The 15,119-nt window shown below is 46.4% G+C and overlaps 1 protein-coding gene across 1 annotated transcript in view; it reads right to left on the reverse strand.

Annotated features, from left to right (window-relative positions):
• Nucleotides 1-15,119, reverse strand: part of xylb (xylulokinase homolog (H. influenzae)) — a 54,649-nt gene that overhangs the window by 36,147 nt on the left and 3,383 nt on the right. Inside the window, 10 exon segments of the mRNA XM_056299541.1 lie at nucleotides 428-543; nucleotides 882-922; nucleotides 3,376-3,457; nucleotides 9,151-9,269; nucleotides 12,858-12,930; nucleotides 13,155-13,220; nucleotides 13,682-13,699; nucleotides 13,701-13,811; nucleotides 13,988-14,074; nucleotides 14,866-14,946. Coding sequence (XP_056155516.1) covers nucleotides 428-543; nucleotides 882-922; nucleotides 3,376-3,457; nucleotides 9,151-9,269; nucleotides 12,858-12,930; nucleotides 13,155-13,220; nucleotides 13,682-13,699; nucleotides 13,701-13,811; nucleotides 13,988-14,074; nucleotides 14,866-14,946 — 794 coding nt within the window.

Raw genomic sequence — 15,119 nt, forward strand, 5'->3', positions numbered from 1 at the left:
GCTCGAACCCAGGACCTTCTTGCTGTGAGGCAACCGCGCTAACCACTGCGCCGCCCAAAATCTTAAGCCTCCCCGTCGGGCAATCGAACCCTGGCCTCCCGCGTTGACAGGCGGCCTATACTAACGAGGGATACCTTGTTAAGTACGTCACTGAATGCTACTACAGTTATTTCAGCCGCTTCTCTCTCTCTCTCTCTCTCTCTCTCTCTCTCTCTCTCTCTCTCTCTCTCTCTCTCTCTCTCTCTCTCTCTCTCTCTCTCTCTGCATCTTTCCATCTCACATTGTCTCACTGTTTTTTCCGTTTTCTGGACCTTTCCCTTCTTTGTCTCCTTTGCTATCCTTTCGTGCTGCATACGGGTTCTCATTTTCATCCTTTCTTTCTTTGTATATATGTACAATATGTGTGTCTGTATGTGTGTGTGCCCACCAGAGCAGAGCCATGTAGGACTGCCAGTCCACAGGGTTGCAGAAGATGTGTCCCTCTAACGCAGGTCGAGGCTGTTTGAGCCACAAAAACACAGTATCACTCGTCCCAAGGCTCACCTAAACACAAACACACACACACACACACACACATAGTTAATCCGTTTAAGATGAAACACGCGTTCAAGTCATGCTAATTCCCTCACGGTGCAGGACACTGAAAGTTTTAAACATTGGATTTATTTCATTGCTGTGAAACACAAAACACATTTTTTCTATACAGTCTGCAAGGATATAAAACGTTTGTTGTGTATTATAGTTATTTGCACAATATGTTGTGAAGGGTGTAGGGAACAGTTGCAAAGCCAAAAAAATCTTTCAAGGACGGTCCTTACCGGGATCACATCCCTAAAGTTTAAATAACGGATATGAAGAAATGTGAGTTTTACAGAACTTACAGCAAGGTCTCCTTCCTGTAGTCTCATTCCTGCTAGTGAGGCTGAGAGAGACAGAGACAGAGACAGAGAGACAGACAGACAGAGAGAGAGAGAGAGTCCATTTCAACGTGCTTGATAAGCTGAAATGTTGTGTGTGTGTGTATGTGTTTGTGTGTGTGTGTCAGTGTGTGTGAGACGCAGGTTAACCACTGTTTGCAGTGTGTTGGGTTTCCCAGCCCGGTCTGTCCACAAGGGTTCAGAAACTCCTCCTCTCGCTTTTGAGAAGAAAATGTAACACTGCTGATGTTTCCATACTATTGTCTCTAGCTAGCTAGCACACTAGCTAATTGTCATTAGCTAGCTAGCACACCAGCTAATGGTAAAAGGCTACGTACAGACAAGTAGGCTCCATGTTTTTTTTATGATTGGTTCAGGGAATTGACTGCGTAATTTTCGTTATAAACGCCCGAGCAGAACCAAGCCCGATTCAAACCCAATATCAGGAACGTTTACAAAAACTGAAATGACGATATTTTGAATTTGGATTGAAACTAATTTCTCATACTTTCTGATGCTAACTATTATGTACATAAGACGCTAACTTGCACAGGTAGAAGGCTACTGTGGACTCGAGTTTCCAGTGGCTTTAAGCATTCAACACAACACCATGATATCGGCATTATATATCGGCCGCCCCGCTCTCTGAATATCAGTATCGGCCGTTGAAAAATCCATACTGGTCTTCTGAAGTCGCAAAAAATACAATGCAAATGTGGAAAAAAGCCGGCTATGCAAAACCCCGTCGTGTCAGCATGGCGGTGGTAATGCAGCACTACATCGGACGTGAGCCGCCGATTCACAACACAAGAAGAAGTCACAAAACAAAAGTGAAACTAAATAGATGGAGGTGTTTGTGCTTTTTTTTTCTCAACTGGCTGAGTTGTCACAGCTCAGACAGTAGGGGCTTATTAATGGATTATTATTATGGATTATTAATGGAGCCATGATTCATAGTGTGGATAGGTGATCGGATGGGAATGCTTGATTTGTTTTGCAATATTGACCTCTGATAAAATTTTACTATTGTGATTCTACCTTTCTATTCTTCCTTTCCTTTCCTTGCATTTATTAGTTTTTCATGTTATTTTTCATGTGAGAACCCACACACACACACACACAGTGTCCAGCCCTCCATTCCTTCATCCGTAGTTATTATTTCATGTGCTGTGATGAGTGACTCTTAACCTTCTAACAACCCCTCCCCCCATCACTTTATCACTTTTAATCTAGTCAAGGAAAGCCACACACACACAAACGAGACAGAGAGACACACACACACACACACGAGACAGAGACACACACACACACACACACACACAGATGTGTAGATCTGTGAGAGGCACTGCCAAAGAGCAAAGCGGATTTCATTTCTTGTGTGTGTGTGTGTGTGTGTGTGTGTGTGTGTGTGTGTGTGTGTGTGTGTGTGTCAGGCTGCCTGTTAGAGTGATGTATGGCTTGACAGCGGCGTAGATCTTTAGATGATAAGTCATAGACTGGGAGAATTAGCAGTGATGAATCAGTCTGGCAACAGAACAGACTTCTCAGAGCTCCATGCTGCTAGCCTCAGCACTCCTCACACCTCGCTGCTCCCCCCACACACACACACACACATACACACACACACAACCAACATACACGTTCCGCACACAAACTCTCACTACACACACATATCATACAGAACCCCCCCCTTTTTTTCTCCCCAATTGTATCCGGCCAATCACCCCACTCTTCCGAGCAATCCCGGTCTCTGCTCCACCCCCTCTGCTGATCCGGGGAGGGCTGCAGACTACCACATGCCTCCTCCCATACATGTGGAGTCACCAGCCGCTTCTTTTCACCTGACAGTGAGGAGTTTCACCAGGGGGACGTAGCACGTGCTAGGACCACGCTATTCCCCCCAGTTCCCCCTACCCCCTGAACAGGCGCCCCGACCGACCAGAGGAGGCGCTAGTGCAGCGACTGGGACACATACCCACATCCGACTTCCCACCCACAGACACGGCCAATTCTGTAGGGACACCCGAACAAGCCGGAGGTAACACAGGGATTCGAACCGGTGATCCCTGTGTTGGTAGGCAACAGAATAGACCGCTACGTTACCCGGACGCCCTGTACCATACACACTTCACACACATACCACACACAAACACACACTCAACACTATACACACAACTCTGGTTGTGTGACAGGTTGACAAGGTACCAGGGCAGTGTTTACTTCTACACATCCCACCTGAGAGATGACCAGGCCAACCAGTCTTCACTGTGTCTGAATACATTATACAGTATGATAGACAGCCTGTGATGGCCCGGCGGCCCGTCCAGGGCGTCTCCCCGGATAAGCGGCTCAGATAATTCATGAATGGATGGATGGATGATGGACAGACGGATAGATTAAAAATAGGTAAAAAATAAGTTGCAGTGAACATAGCTGATCTCATCCTCGTCTTTCTTACCTGGGTTGTCTCCGGTGAACGCCACCACGCGGCACTCCTCCGAGAAACTGTAACGAGAGACGAAGTAGGAAGAGACAGAGCCCTGGAGAGAGACAAAAGAGAGACAGTGAGAGAAGAGAGAGGAGAAAGATAGAAAAGAGAGATAGAGGGAGAGAAATGTGTTGCCTGTCAGTTTATAGAACTCAATTCCACTGAGTCGTGTAACCATCAGTCCAGTCGTCACTGGAACTGGGTCCACTGACCCCTCACCTTTAATCTTGTTCTTTCTGATTTTTCAAATGGGCAGTTTAGCCACTTGTGACACCATGTTAATGAGCACATGTATAGATTTTTTTGCAGCTGAAACTCATGGACCATCAATAAAATATCCAGAAGAAAAACTTTCCCCAGTAAGAAAGTAAGTAAGTGAAGTGACCATCAAGATGGTGACGGCAGGCTCGGTGTGTTGGTGCGTACTGTTTTGTTTTTTTCGCCCTGTGTGGCTCCCAAGTCGACACTATGGAATCCTTCCGCTTCCTGGGCACCATCACCACCCAGGACCTCTAGTGGGAGCTGAACGTCAGCTCCCTCACCAAGAAGCACGGCAGAGGTTGTAATTCCTGCAACAGCTGAAGAAGTTCAACCTGCCAAAGCCAGTGATGGTGCACTGCTACACTGCCATTACCGAGTCCTCCCTCGCCTCCTCCCTCACCATCTGGTACGCCGCTGTAGTGCCAAGGACAAGGGCAGACTGCAGCGTATCATTCGCTCTGTGGCTGCAACCTGCCAGCCCTCCAGGACCTGTACGTCTCAAGGACACCGGGGCAAGTGTTACCGGTCTCAAAAGGAAAGGGGCACCTGAGCAAACAAACGGAAGTCCAACATGCAGAAGTGCAGAAGATTCTGGCTTAAATTAAACAGGTGAAATCAAATATTACAGGTAAGTGTTTATGAGAAAGGTCTATCAATCAATAAACACAACCATAAATTATCAAACTTAAATGTATTGGAAATATAGCACAGCAGTCTATTCCATTGCCTACCAACACAGGGATCTTCGGTTCGAACCCCCGTGTTACCTCCGGCTTGAATGGGGATGAATAAAGTATTCTGATTCTGTACACAGTCTCATGTATAACATTTATTTGCCGGCTCAAAGACTGATAATGTCATCATCACGAGCTCTGGTATAGCTGCCTCCTTATAGGACACTGATTTGTTCCATTTATGTTATTTTATCGTGTTTACTCTGTGTATTGTCTGGGTTTTGTCTTTTACCTATTTGTCTTTGTCTGTTATGGACCCTGAGTCTGCAGTAAAGTTTTGAATTGAACTGAATTGAATTAGCAGCCTCGTACATTATGTATGTGTCTCCTACTGAGCTAAACGCCACCAAAATCCTCCGCCGGCCACACGCCACCCCGCCCCGGCCACCAACGGGGCGGAGCCCAGCCGGCTGCACGATAGTATATACTAACCATCCCTCCATCCATCCCTCCATCCATTATCCCAACCGCTCATCCTGCTCTCAGCAGTCTATAACAATCAAAATACTGCTTCCAAAACGCACCACTGTCTGTCTCTACGGCTTACAACTACAGCTACGCCATTCTGCCACGTAATGGCTAACTTGCTAGCATACTTTGCTAGCATAACACCGTTAGCTGACAGTGTTACTAGCAACGCTAGCATACTTTGCTAGCATAACACTGTTAGCTGACAGTGTTACTAGCAACGCTAGCATACTTTGCTAACAGTGTTACGCTATCAACGCTAGCATACTGAAATTAGTGCCCTAGCTCACTCAATAAACACGTTTTCACCGCGATTCCCTTCACTTCCGTTTCTAAAGTCACCACAACAGTTTCTGAGTTCGTCCAGGCGCTGGGCAACATGTGAATGGTTATAAGAGACGTTCACCGTTTACCAACCTGAGCAAACAAAATGGAAGCCCGACAAACGCAAACGTAGAAGGTTCTGGCGATCTCTCACGAGCCCAACCAGAGACCTTCCATTTGTGGGCGTAGACCGCCATCTACAGGACAAATTGTGCAATAGCGCCCAAACTAGACCGGTTATAATCAGTAGACGGGGAACACGAATCTGGTAAGTAAATAAACATAAATTAAGAAAGGAAAATAAAAAATAAAATAGAGGAGGGTCTCTGCTTTTGTAACCCAATATTTTCCAGTCCTCTACACGCCCCTATTTTTTTTTAATGTCTCCTGACATCTACACTATGGCAGCGTCTCTTCTTTATGTCAGTCATCTAGTATGTCCATACAGGAACCATTTGCAACCAGGGGGTTTGATGGACAGTTGGGTAAGTCACTGGATTTGCTGGCACTTGATGAGCTTGAACTTGACTGATGTGACTTTGTGTGTATGTTGGTCAATGTGGGTATGTGTCCTGGTCGCTGCACTAGCGCCTCCTCTTGTCGGTCGGGCGCCTGTTCAAGGGGGAGGGGGAACTGGGGGGGGGGGAATAGTGTGATCCTCCCACGAGCTACTTCCCCCTGGTGAAACTCCTCACTGTCAGGTGAAAAAAAGTGGCTGGTGACTCCGCATGTACCGGAGGAGGCATGTGGTACTCTGCAGCCCTCCCCGGCTCGGCACAGGGGGTGGAGCAGCGACCAGGACGGATTGGAAGAGTGGGGTAATTAGCCGGGTACAATTGGGGAGGGGAAAAAAGGGGGGGCGTGTTTAGAGGACCTGTAAAAGCAACACTCGATACCCTGACCGTGTCAAAGGCTTTGTGTTTATTCCATTCCCAAAACCGAAAGCAAATGTTGTCCATTGTAAAGAGTGGATTAGACTGTGCGGTAGACCTCACAATCAGCTGAACATCAGCACCATCATCAAGGAGGCCTACCTCTGTTCAAATGTAATATTACTATGTAGAGTGACATTACACTGAAGTCACAGTCTTCACGGACACATTATATTGTATATAGTCACATCTTAAATTAGCTGTCAAATAGCAAAATGCTATCTAACTTAAAGATACATGAAGAGGAGTTGTCAGATCACCAAGGTCAGGCAGGTTTTTTTTCCTCCTTATTTCTGTGGTAATCTTAACGAGATTTGGAAAAGGAAGGATAGGTTGGTTGCTGACATATTTTTAAGATGACATGAATTATCGTTAGCCAGAAAAGATCAAGGCTAACATTCCTTTGTTTATATTATCTCTGTAAGTCTACGTGCCACCCTGAAGTAACTTTTGGTGTTATTTATTTGGTTATGCCTAACGTCTAGCATCCCAGCAGGAAAAGTTACCTTTGTAAAAGTTGTCATCTAGTGCAGGAGCAATGTTGACTTGTCATCCTCCGTCTCTACGCAAAGAAAGAATGTGTGTATTTGGGGCTTCTCTGTTTTTCATTGAGACCGGAATGACTGAGCCTCAGTTCGCGTTGTTTTGTCTTGCTCATAAAACTTAACATTGTAAATAGATCCTTCTCTCACATACTGTAGTCCTTGCTGTCAGCTTCTTGAAGCTATATTGCCTGATGCGCAGAAACTATTCAATACAGACTGCGGTACCAGGCTAAACAGAACCAGCATCAATCGCATCACCATGTTTCTTTGTGTCCAGCTTGTCTGATGTAGCAAAATTAACTAAGGGGGCGGGACTTTGGATCAGTCAGTTAAAACCCCTACATCCCTCTGATCGTTTATGAAAACATTTATGTCATCGGCATATGCTGATACCACCAATGGGGGACTCGGTGGCAACCGCGGTAGGGAGAGCCCTGTTAGTTTAAGCCTAAGTCTATTTAAAAATGGTTCAATAGCCAACAGGTACAGCTGTCTGGAGATTGGACAGCCCTGCCTAATTCCTATCTGAACAGGAACTAAATTTAACCCCACCCACCCACCTTAACCATACATGATGCCCCCTTACATAATAACCCAACCATGTCAGAAATCCCTCCCCAATACCAAATGATGGTGCAATTCCAATCTCCCTCCATCACAATACAATCTCTTTGAACACATATCTTATACTGTGTTTGCTGTGTTTGTCTGTGTCTCTCTTGCACTGCTTGGTGAAGCCACAGCCCTCGTTTCATTTTTAACATGTGCTTGCATATTGTTTTTAATGACAATAAATTCAATTGTTTTAATGCATCCTTTATTTATTTTTTTACATTTTTTTTATGTCCATTCTCTCTGAGCCCTGGTTAGGAGCAAATACATTATCAAATCACAAAATAGGCCCATTTATTTCTGCCCTAACCACTAGAACCCTCCCTTTCACCACCTCTGTGTTGGACATTATATTTACAAATAACCACTGTGAGAAAAGAATTGCTGCTCTTGCACTGACATTTGTCCCATGGCTAAGGAAATACTGACCCGTCCACCATAAACCCCATCCTACTTTATTTGTGCTATCACTGCATGTTTCCTGTAAAAATACCACCTCTAGTTCTATCTGCTGACACATTTCAGAAACTATAGCTCTCTTCTGTCTATCCCTCCCACCATTAATATTTAGAGACCGAACCCTCAGCCTCTGCATGGAAATAATTAGAGAGTGAAGTGAAACCAGAGTGGCAGATAAGGGGAAAAAGCTATTACAAAACACCCAGTGAAACACATTCATCATTTTCATTTTTTGTTTTTAGCCTTTTAACATTTTTCCCTTTCTTTGACCTAAGCTCTTTCCTTAATGTTGTAAGGTGTTTTCTCAACAGGTACCGCTTTTTTTATTTAGTAACTCATCACTGACTCATTTTTGCAGTGTCACCACTGTTTTGATGAATTCATCATCATCAGAAAAATTATCAGTTACCTTCACTGAATTTCCAAACATTTCCTCAAGGAAATAATTTCTTCTAATGTGTACAGCTCACCACTGTGAAGCCATGAGTCTGCCACAAACAAGCCATCAGATTCCGAGTCATTTTCCATTTCTTCACCATCATCATCATCATCACTTAAAGTCTTCTCATTAAAAGATGGCTCTACGACCACCGTCTCTTCACCAGCTGGCTTCCCTTGGTCAGACTCAGCCACCGCCCCCTCCCTAACTTCCTCACCTGCATTGGACTTCGCTGCCTCCGCCGTCAGTGGACCCACAGCTCCTTCCCCACCATTTACCTATGCTGCACTCAGAACAGCCAGGCTGCTACCTGCCGCTGTGTTATGTGAGTTAGTTTGCTCTTCCTCAGCACATTTATCTGGCGTACTGGATAACTGCGCCTCAGTTTCTCCTTGCCCCCGCATTCCTTCTCCGGCCCCAGGGTCAGCTGGCTGAGCATCGGCTTTTGTAGGGCAAACAAGACGCTTGTGACCCACACCCCCCCCAAAAAAATCATACTACCGTAAATCATGTAACACCCTTCCTCATGTTTAACCCTGAAAGATGCCTCTAGTGATTGTGTTGGTGAATTTAAAAACATGAACACCCGTCACTTCAGTGACTTCACGTGTTTAAGATAATCATTTTTGCACCCTAAACCATGGGTTTAGGGTGCAAAGCTGCTTTCTTGTAGCAACAGCCTTCCTGCTAACGTCAGAGTGGGTTTCCTTTACATCTGAACTGAACATCTATTACCCTCTTATTACCCTCTTATTACTCCCTTATTACTCTCTTATTACCCTCTCCTTCTCGCCATCATTCAGTTACCTGCTCCCACCAAGATGGTGTGTCCCCTCAACACCTCCTCCATTCAGTCTACATGGAAGATCAGCTCATCCTCTCTCGCCAACACTAAACCACAACTCATGATGGTGTTTTACACACTTGCATTACCCCCCCCCCACACATACACACACACACACAGTGTTTACCAGTACTGAGGCCGAGGGTCTTGGTGGTCCCAGTCGTCGGTCTAGATCGGGAGCAGTTGCCTCCAGGCAGATTTTAGACCAGTCTCTGGTTCCAATGTCCAACAGATTCATACCTGAACCTGTAACACAAACCAAGCCATTCAGGTCAACAAGTGATTCAGTCAGTCAGTCACTCAAAACATCAGCCTGCCTGTCAATCACCTCTGTTTGGTGACTGGTCAGTCAGCCTGTCTGTCAGCCAGTCGCCTGGTTGACAATTGGTCGGTTATCCAACACGTCAGTTAGCTAATTCATCACATTTAATGAGCTTAGGATAACGCACATGAAGAGAGATCGCCATCTTAAAAAAACAACCAAACTAGTGACCAACAACATGAGTGCCAGCACCAAATGAATCCACATAAAAGGTCATTTTACAGAAGGGTAGGAAGCTGCAGGTCAGACCCTCTGTATTCATCTGAAATAAGGACATTATTTCCCAAATGCTGCTGGCTGATACCTGGTTTGATTACCAAAAAAGAAACTAGGATGGTGGTGCGATGCTGCCAGGTGAAAAGAAGCGGCTGGTGACTCCACATGTATGGGAGGAGGCATGTGGTAGTCTGCAGCCCTCCCCGGATCAGCAGAGGGGGTGGAGCAGAGACCGGGACGGCCCGGAAGAGTGGGGTAATTGGACGGATACAACTGGGGAGAAAAAGCGGGAAAAATCCATCCATTCATCTATTACCCAAGACGCTTATCCGAATTCGGGTCGCGGGATGCTGGACCCTATGTCAGCAGTCATTGGGCAGCAGATGGGGAGACACCCTGGACAGGCCGCCAGTCCATCACAGGGCGAGGGGAAACCCAAAAACAAAACCAAAAAAAAAAAAAAAAAACCCGTGTTTAAACTGCAGGATATATAATTTAGTATTTGTAGGTCCAGTGGATGTGCAGTGTTACAGGTATATTGCACGGGGACGTTTCAGACACTATGCGGCTGTTTTTAGTGTTCGTCAGAGTGCCGGCCTATAGAAAGAAACTTTTTATATATGTTTTGGGGTACAGTGCTCTGTAGCGCCTACCAGAGGGGAGGAGTTGGAACAGGTTGTGACCAGGGTGTGATGGGTCTGCAGTGATGATGCCTGCCTGTTTCCTGAGTCTGGAGGTGTAGAAGCCCTGAATGGAGGGCAGGTTGGCACCAAGGATTTTCTCTGCAGACCTAACTGTCCGTTGTAGTCTGTCCCTGTCCTGTTTGGTGGCCGAACCAAACCAGACAGTGATGGATGTGCAGAGGACAGACTGGATTATTGCAGTGTAGAACTGAATCAGCAGCTCCTGAGGCAGGTTGACCTTCCTGAGCTGGCGGAGGAAGTACATCCTCTGCTGGGCCTTTTTGATGATTGTGTCTGTGTTGGACAGGCACAATCATCCTACCTTAGGCCCTGGGAGATTGTGGATCTCAGAAACCTGAAGGTTTCCACAGCAGACACCGTGCTGCTGAGTATAGTGAGGGGGGGCAGTGTTGGGGGGGCCCTCCTGAAATCCATTGTCATCTCAAATGTTCTGAGCGTGTTCAGCTCCAGGTTGTTGTGACCACTCAAGAGGGCCAGTTGTTCAACCTCCCATCTGTATGCAGACTCGCCACAGTCCCAGATGAGGCCGATGATTGTTGTTGTCTGCAAACTTCAGGCGTTTAACAGACAGGTCTCCTGAGGTGCAGTTATTTGTGTAGAGGGAGAAGAGTAGAGGGGAGAGCACACATCCCTGAGGGGCACCAGTGCTGATTTTCCAGGGTGCTGGATGTGATTTTCCCCAGCCTCACCAGCTGCCTCCTGTCTGTCAGCAAGTTTTTAATCTGCTGACAGATGGGGGCTGGTACAGTAAGCTGGGTGAGTTTGGAGTGGAGGATTCTTTGGTATGCCCCTAGGGAGTCGAGGTGGTGCAGGATTTAGTGCAGTCCCATGTTTGTGTGGAAAACTTGCCATCGACTATGGACTCATCCCATCAGGGGAAAACAGAAGTGGGAAAGGAGGATTTATTCTACATTCAGCCACATGGCTCCTTTCACCCAGTCTCCTTCCAACTCTCAAGTAACAGTTTCTGAAATATGGAGGACCCTATTTGTAAAAGTGTTACGAATTTCACACACAAAGAAAATTTAGATTGTTGGGTGGATACCGATGTCAGCAATATGAACTGTGACTGTGTGTGTGCGTGTGTTTCCTTATCACACAGTTCCAGACAGTAGTGTCATCATGCTCTAATTCTCTCCACACTGGGAGACAAGTGAACCGGCCACTGGGAATCACAAAACAAACACACTGACAGAGACGATATAAACCAGCCATTTAACATCCAACGTTATCTCCGAACGAACGGATAACTGACACCATCCCGATCGAGAAACAGCATTTCTTGACTGGATCTGTTTTCCATTTTAATTTCATTTCCTTTAAATTGATTTTCTTTGTTTTTTCCTAACTCAAAGTTAGAGCTGTGGATGGCTGACTGAAAGCACAGAGTCAAATTTATCAAGTTCAGTTCTGGTTAATGTCAAACAACCTGGATCCATTCGAAGTCCATCAAATGCTAAGCGGTATCTGAAGTCACGTTGAGATTACCAGCATTAACGCAACAACAACGATTCGTTTTCCATGGAAGCCACGTGGAACTACAAATGTACAGCCAACGTGGTGTAGTGGTGTGACGGGTCTGACAGGAAACAAGCCAAAGCTGAGCTGGCCCTCGACTTTGTTAGCACCCCAATGACGTTGTGAAGCATCACTGGAACTTCCCCTGAAAGTTCCTGGTTTGACCTCAACTGAAGAAAAACTTCAGGATGTCGCCAGGCCCTGGACGCCTAGTGGCCTGCCCCTGGACGCCGGGCCCTGCACAGGCCCCTGGACGCCGGGCCCGGCGTCCTTCCGGGGCCTGTGCAGGGTGTCTCCCCGCCTGCCGCCCAGTGATTGCTGGGATAGGCTCCAGCATCCCCGCGACCCTGAGAGCAGGATAAGCGGCTTGGATAATGAATGAATGAATGAAGAAAAACTTATTCTTGTCATCTAATCCCAAATTGTTCATTTACCACAAAACCATAACCAATTATTAATTAATATTAATTAATAATTAACCAAAAGCAGAGCTTGACAAAAGGTGGCAGCAGTAGTTGGAGCACCAGGTATATAACATTAAATTTAAGGCTGGAAAGACAGTTTACACTCTTAAATGCACAATTGATAGTATACACGCCTATTACGACATCGTGCAGGTCAACAGCCTCGCCTGACCATCTTGTACTTTTGACGCCTGTAATCTCAACGTGCCATAAAGTGTTTTGTTGCCTGAAAGGTCGCGGTTACAAGAGCACCAATTAACTAGACTCTCACTCTGTGGAGACGTTGTAGAATTTACTGGTTTTCTTTCCATTACAGATACTTTTCAATCAATCAATCAATCAATCAAACAAACGATGGTGTTTATCAAAGATAAGTAACAGTCATAGTTGTAAAATGGTAGCACAGACCAGCTTCTCTACTTTTGAACTATTGATGGATGGATGGTGCATGGATAGATGGGTGGATGGTGGATGGATTGTGGGTGGATAGATGGGTGGATGGTGCGTGGATGGCGGATGGATGGTGGGTGGATGGCGGATGGATGGTGGGTGGATAGATGGGTGGATGGTGGATGGATATCTGGGTGGATGATGAATGGAGGTAACGTACCGTCACTGTAGTCAATACTGGCGTAGTCCCCAAGAAAGAGAGAGGCAGCGAAGCTACTGACCAGTGATATTCTCTGAAAAAACACACACGAGTGACCCACACACACACACACACACACACACACACACACACACACACACACACACACACACACACACACACACACATTATAGTGTGTGAGTCACCATTAAAGACCTTTTGGTGAATTTTCCGGGTTAAACGTGTGTGTGGCTGGCTGATTGACAGATGGTTCTGGAGTGTGTTCCTTCTGAGGCATCTGGGGAGTTTATGGTTTACCTCCGTGTCCTGGTATTGGTCTGGTCTGGTCTGGTGGATCTTCGCTATCTGGTTCCCAGTGAAACGCTTGGAGACAGACACAGAGTCGAGAGAGAGAGACAGACAGAGAGAGAGGCAGACAGAGCGAGAGGGGGGGGGGGCAGAGAGAGAGACAGAGAGAGACAGAGAGAGAGAGAGAGAGAGAGACAGAGAGAGAGAGACAGAGAGAGAGAGACAGAGAGACAGAGACAGACAGAGAGAGAGGCAGACAGAGCGAGAGGGGGGGGGCAGAGAGAGAGAGAGAGACAGAGAGAGAGGCAGAATAAGAATAAGGGCCAACAGAGAGAGTACACATAGGAGAACAATCAGACAAACCAATAATGTGTGTGTGTGTGTGTGTGTGTGAGAGAGAGAGAGAGAGAGAGAGAGAGAGAGAGGAGAGAGAGAGAGAGAGAGAGAGAGAGAGAGAGAGAGAGAGAGAGAGAGAGAGAGAGAGAGAGAGAGAGAGAGAGAGAGAGAGAGAGAGAGAGAGAGAGAGAGAGACCGACCTCATATGCTCTGGAGCCGGGTAATATCTGCCAGTCTTTGGGCTCCCCCTACTGTTGACTGTAAGTCCTGACACTGCTGACTGCTGCTGGAGTCCATCCACACTGGACTGTCTGCAACCGCAAAACTACCCTGTGAAGACACACACACACACACACACACACACACACTACACACACACACTTTTGTTTATCTGTCTAGCATCCCTAGAGACCTTCTAACTATAACATCATGAATGAAACACACACACACACACACACACACACACACACACACACACACACACACACACACACACACACACACACCTGTAGCAGCTGGGCCAGGCTCTTCTTTGGGTCCAGCTGTCTGAGCGTCTCATTGGCTCCTTTCATCCAATACACACTGCCATGTTGCTGTGTGTGTGTGTGTGTGTGTGTGTGTGTGTGTGTGTGTGTGTGTGTATGTGTGTGTGTGTGTGTGTGTGTGTGTGAGAGAGGGGGGGGGGACAGATGTGGAGAGAGAATGAGGGAAAAGAGAGAACATGGTGGATTCAGTATTGGGTTTAACTCTACCAAACATCTGTTTTTTAATCTCCACCCAGGTGAAAGAACCGAGAAGATAAATTATTATAACATACCGGCAACCGTACCGACCCGAACTCTGTCAGGCCTTAAGGTGACATTCAAGATCCCAGCATTTCCTCACAACAGAATAAAACAACCAACCTGATAAATGGTTTAATAAACCTGAAAGAGACTATAAACTGAAAGAGACTATAAACTGGGGCGTAGTGGGCGATATCGCGAGAACAGAGAGACGGGAAGTGAGAGGGACGAAAATGTGCGGGAGTGCGAGGACGGACAATAAAGAGAGTTTAAAAAAAAGGTATTGCTTCTTTGTTGGATGACACAACATAAAGCATTAACACAAGTCTAGCCGGTGATTCGCTTGGGTTGCTGCGTTAAGTTTCGTTATAATTACAGAACGAGTCGGCCATCTTTCCAGAGCCCTCGGGTTAACGCCGCTGCAACGCTTACTTCTTCTGCGGAAATCTTCTTCTTCTGCGGAAATCTTCTTCTTCTGTGGAAATCGTCTCGCGTTGGCAAGAGTGGTAACAGGAAGTGGTAATATCGTGGTAACAGGAAGTGTCTTCTTCGCGAGCCCCCCCCCCCCACACACACACACCTGATGAGCCGTCACTCACCTGTCCACTTCCTGAAAGTGCGCTGACGCGGGAGAAATCAAACCCTGCCCCCTTCATCTTGTCCAATAGCAAGTCCAGAGCCTGCAGAGCCAAACACACACCGCCGGTCACGTGACTGTTACCAGGACAACGGGTCTGAACACATCTGGTGTGCGCCTGACACACGATACCATCTATCAGTGCTGCTGTAAACTAAATGAATCAAATCAAATCAATTATATTTGTATAGCCCAGCATCACAAATGACACATGTG

Source organism: Lampris incognitus, chromosome 19 (assembly GCF_029633865.1).
Source record: "Lampris incognitus isolate fLamInc1 chromosome 19, fLamInc1.hap2, whole genome shotgun sequence".
NCBI lineage: Eukaryota > Metazoa > Chordata > Actinopteri > Lampriformes > Lampridae > Lampris > Lampris incognitus.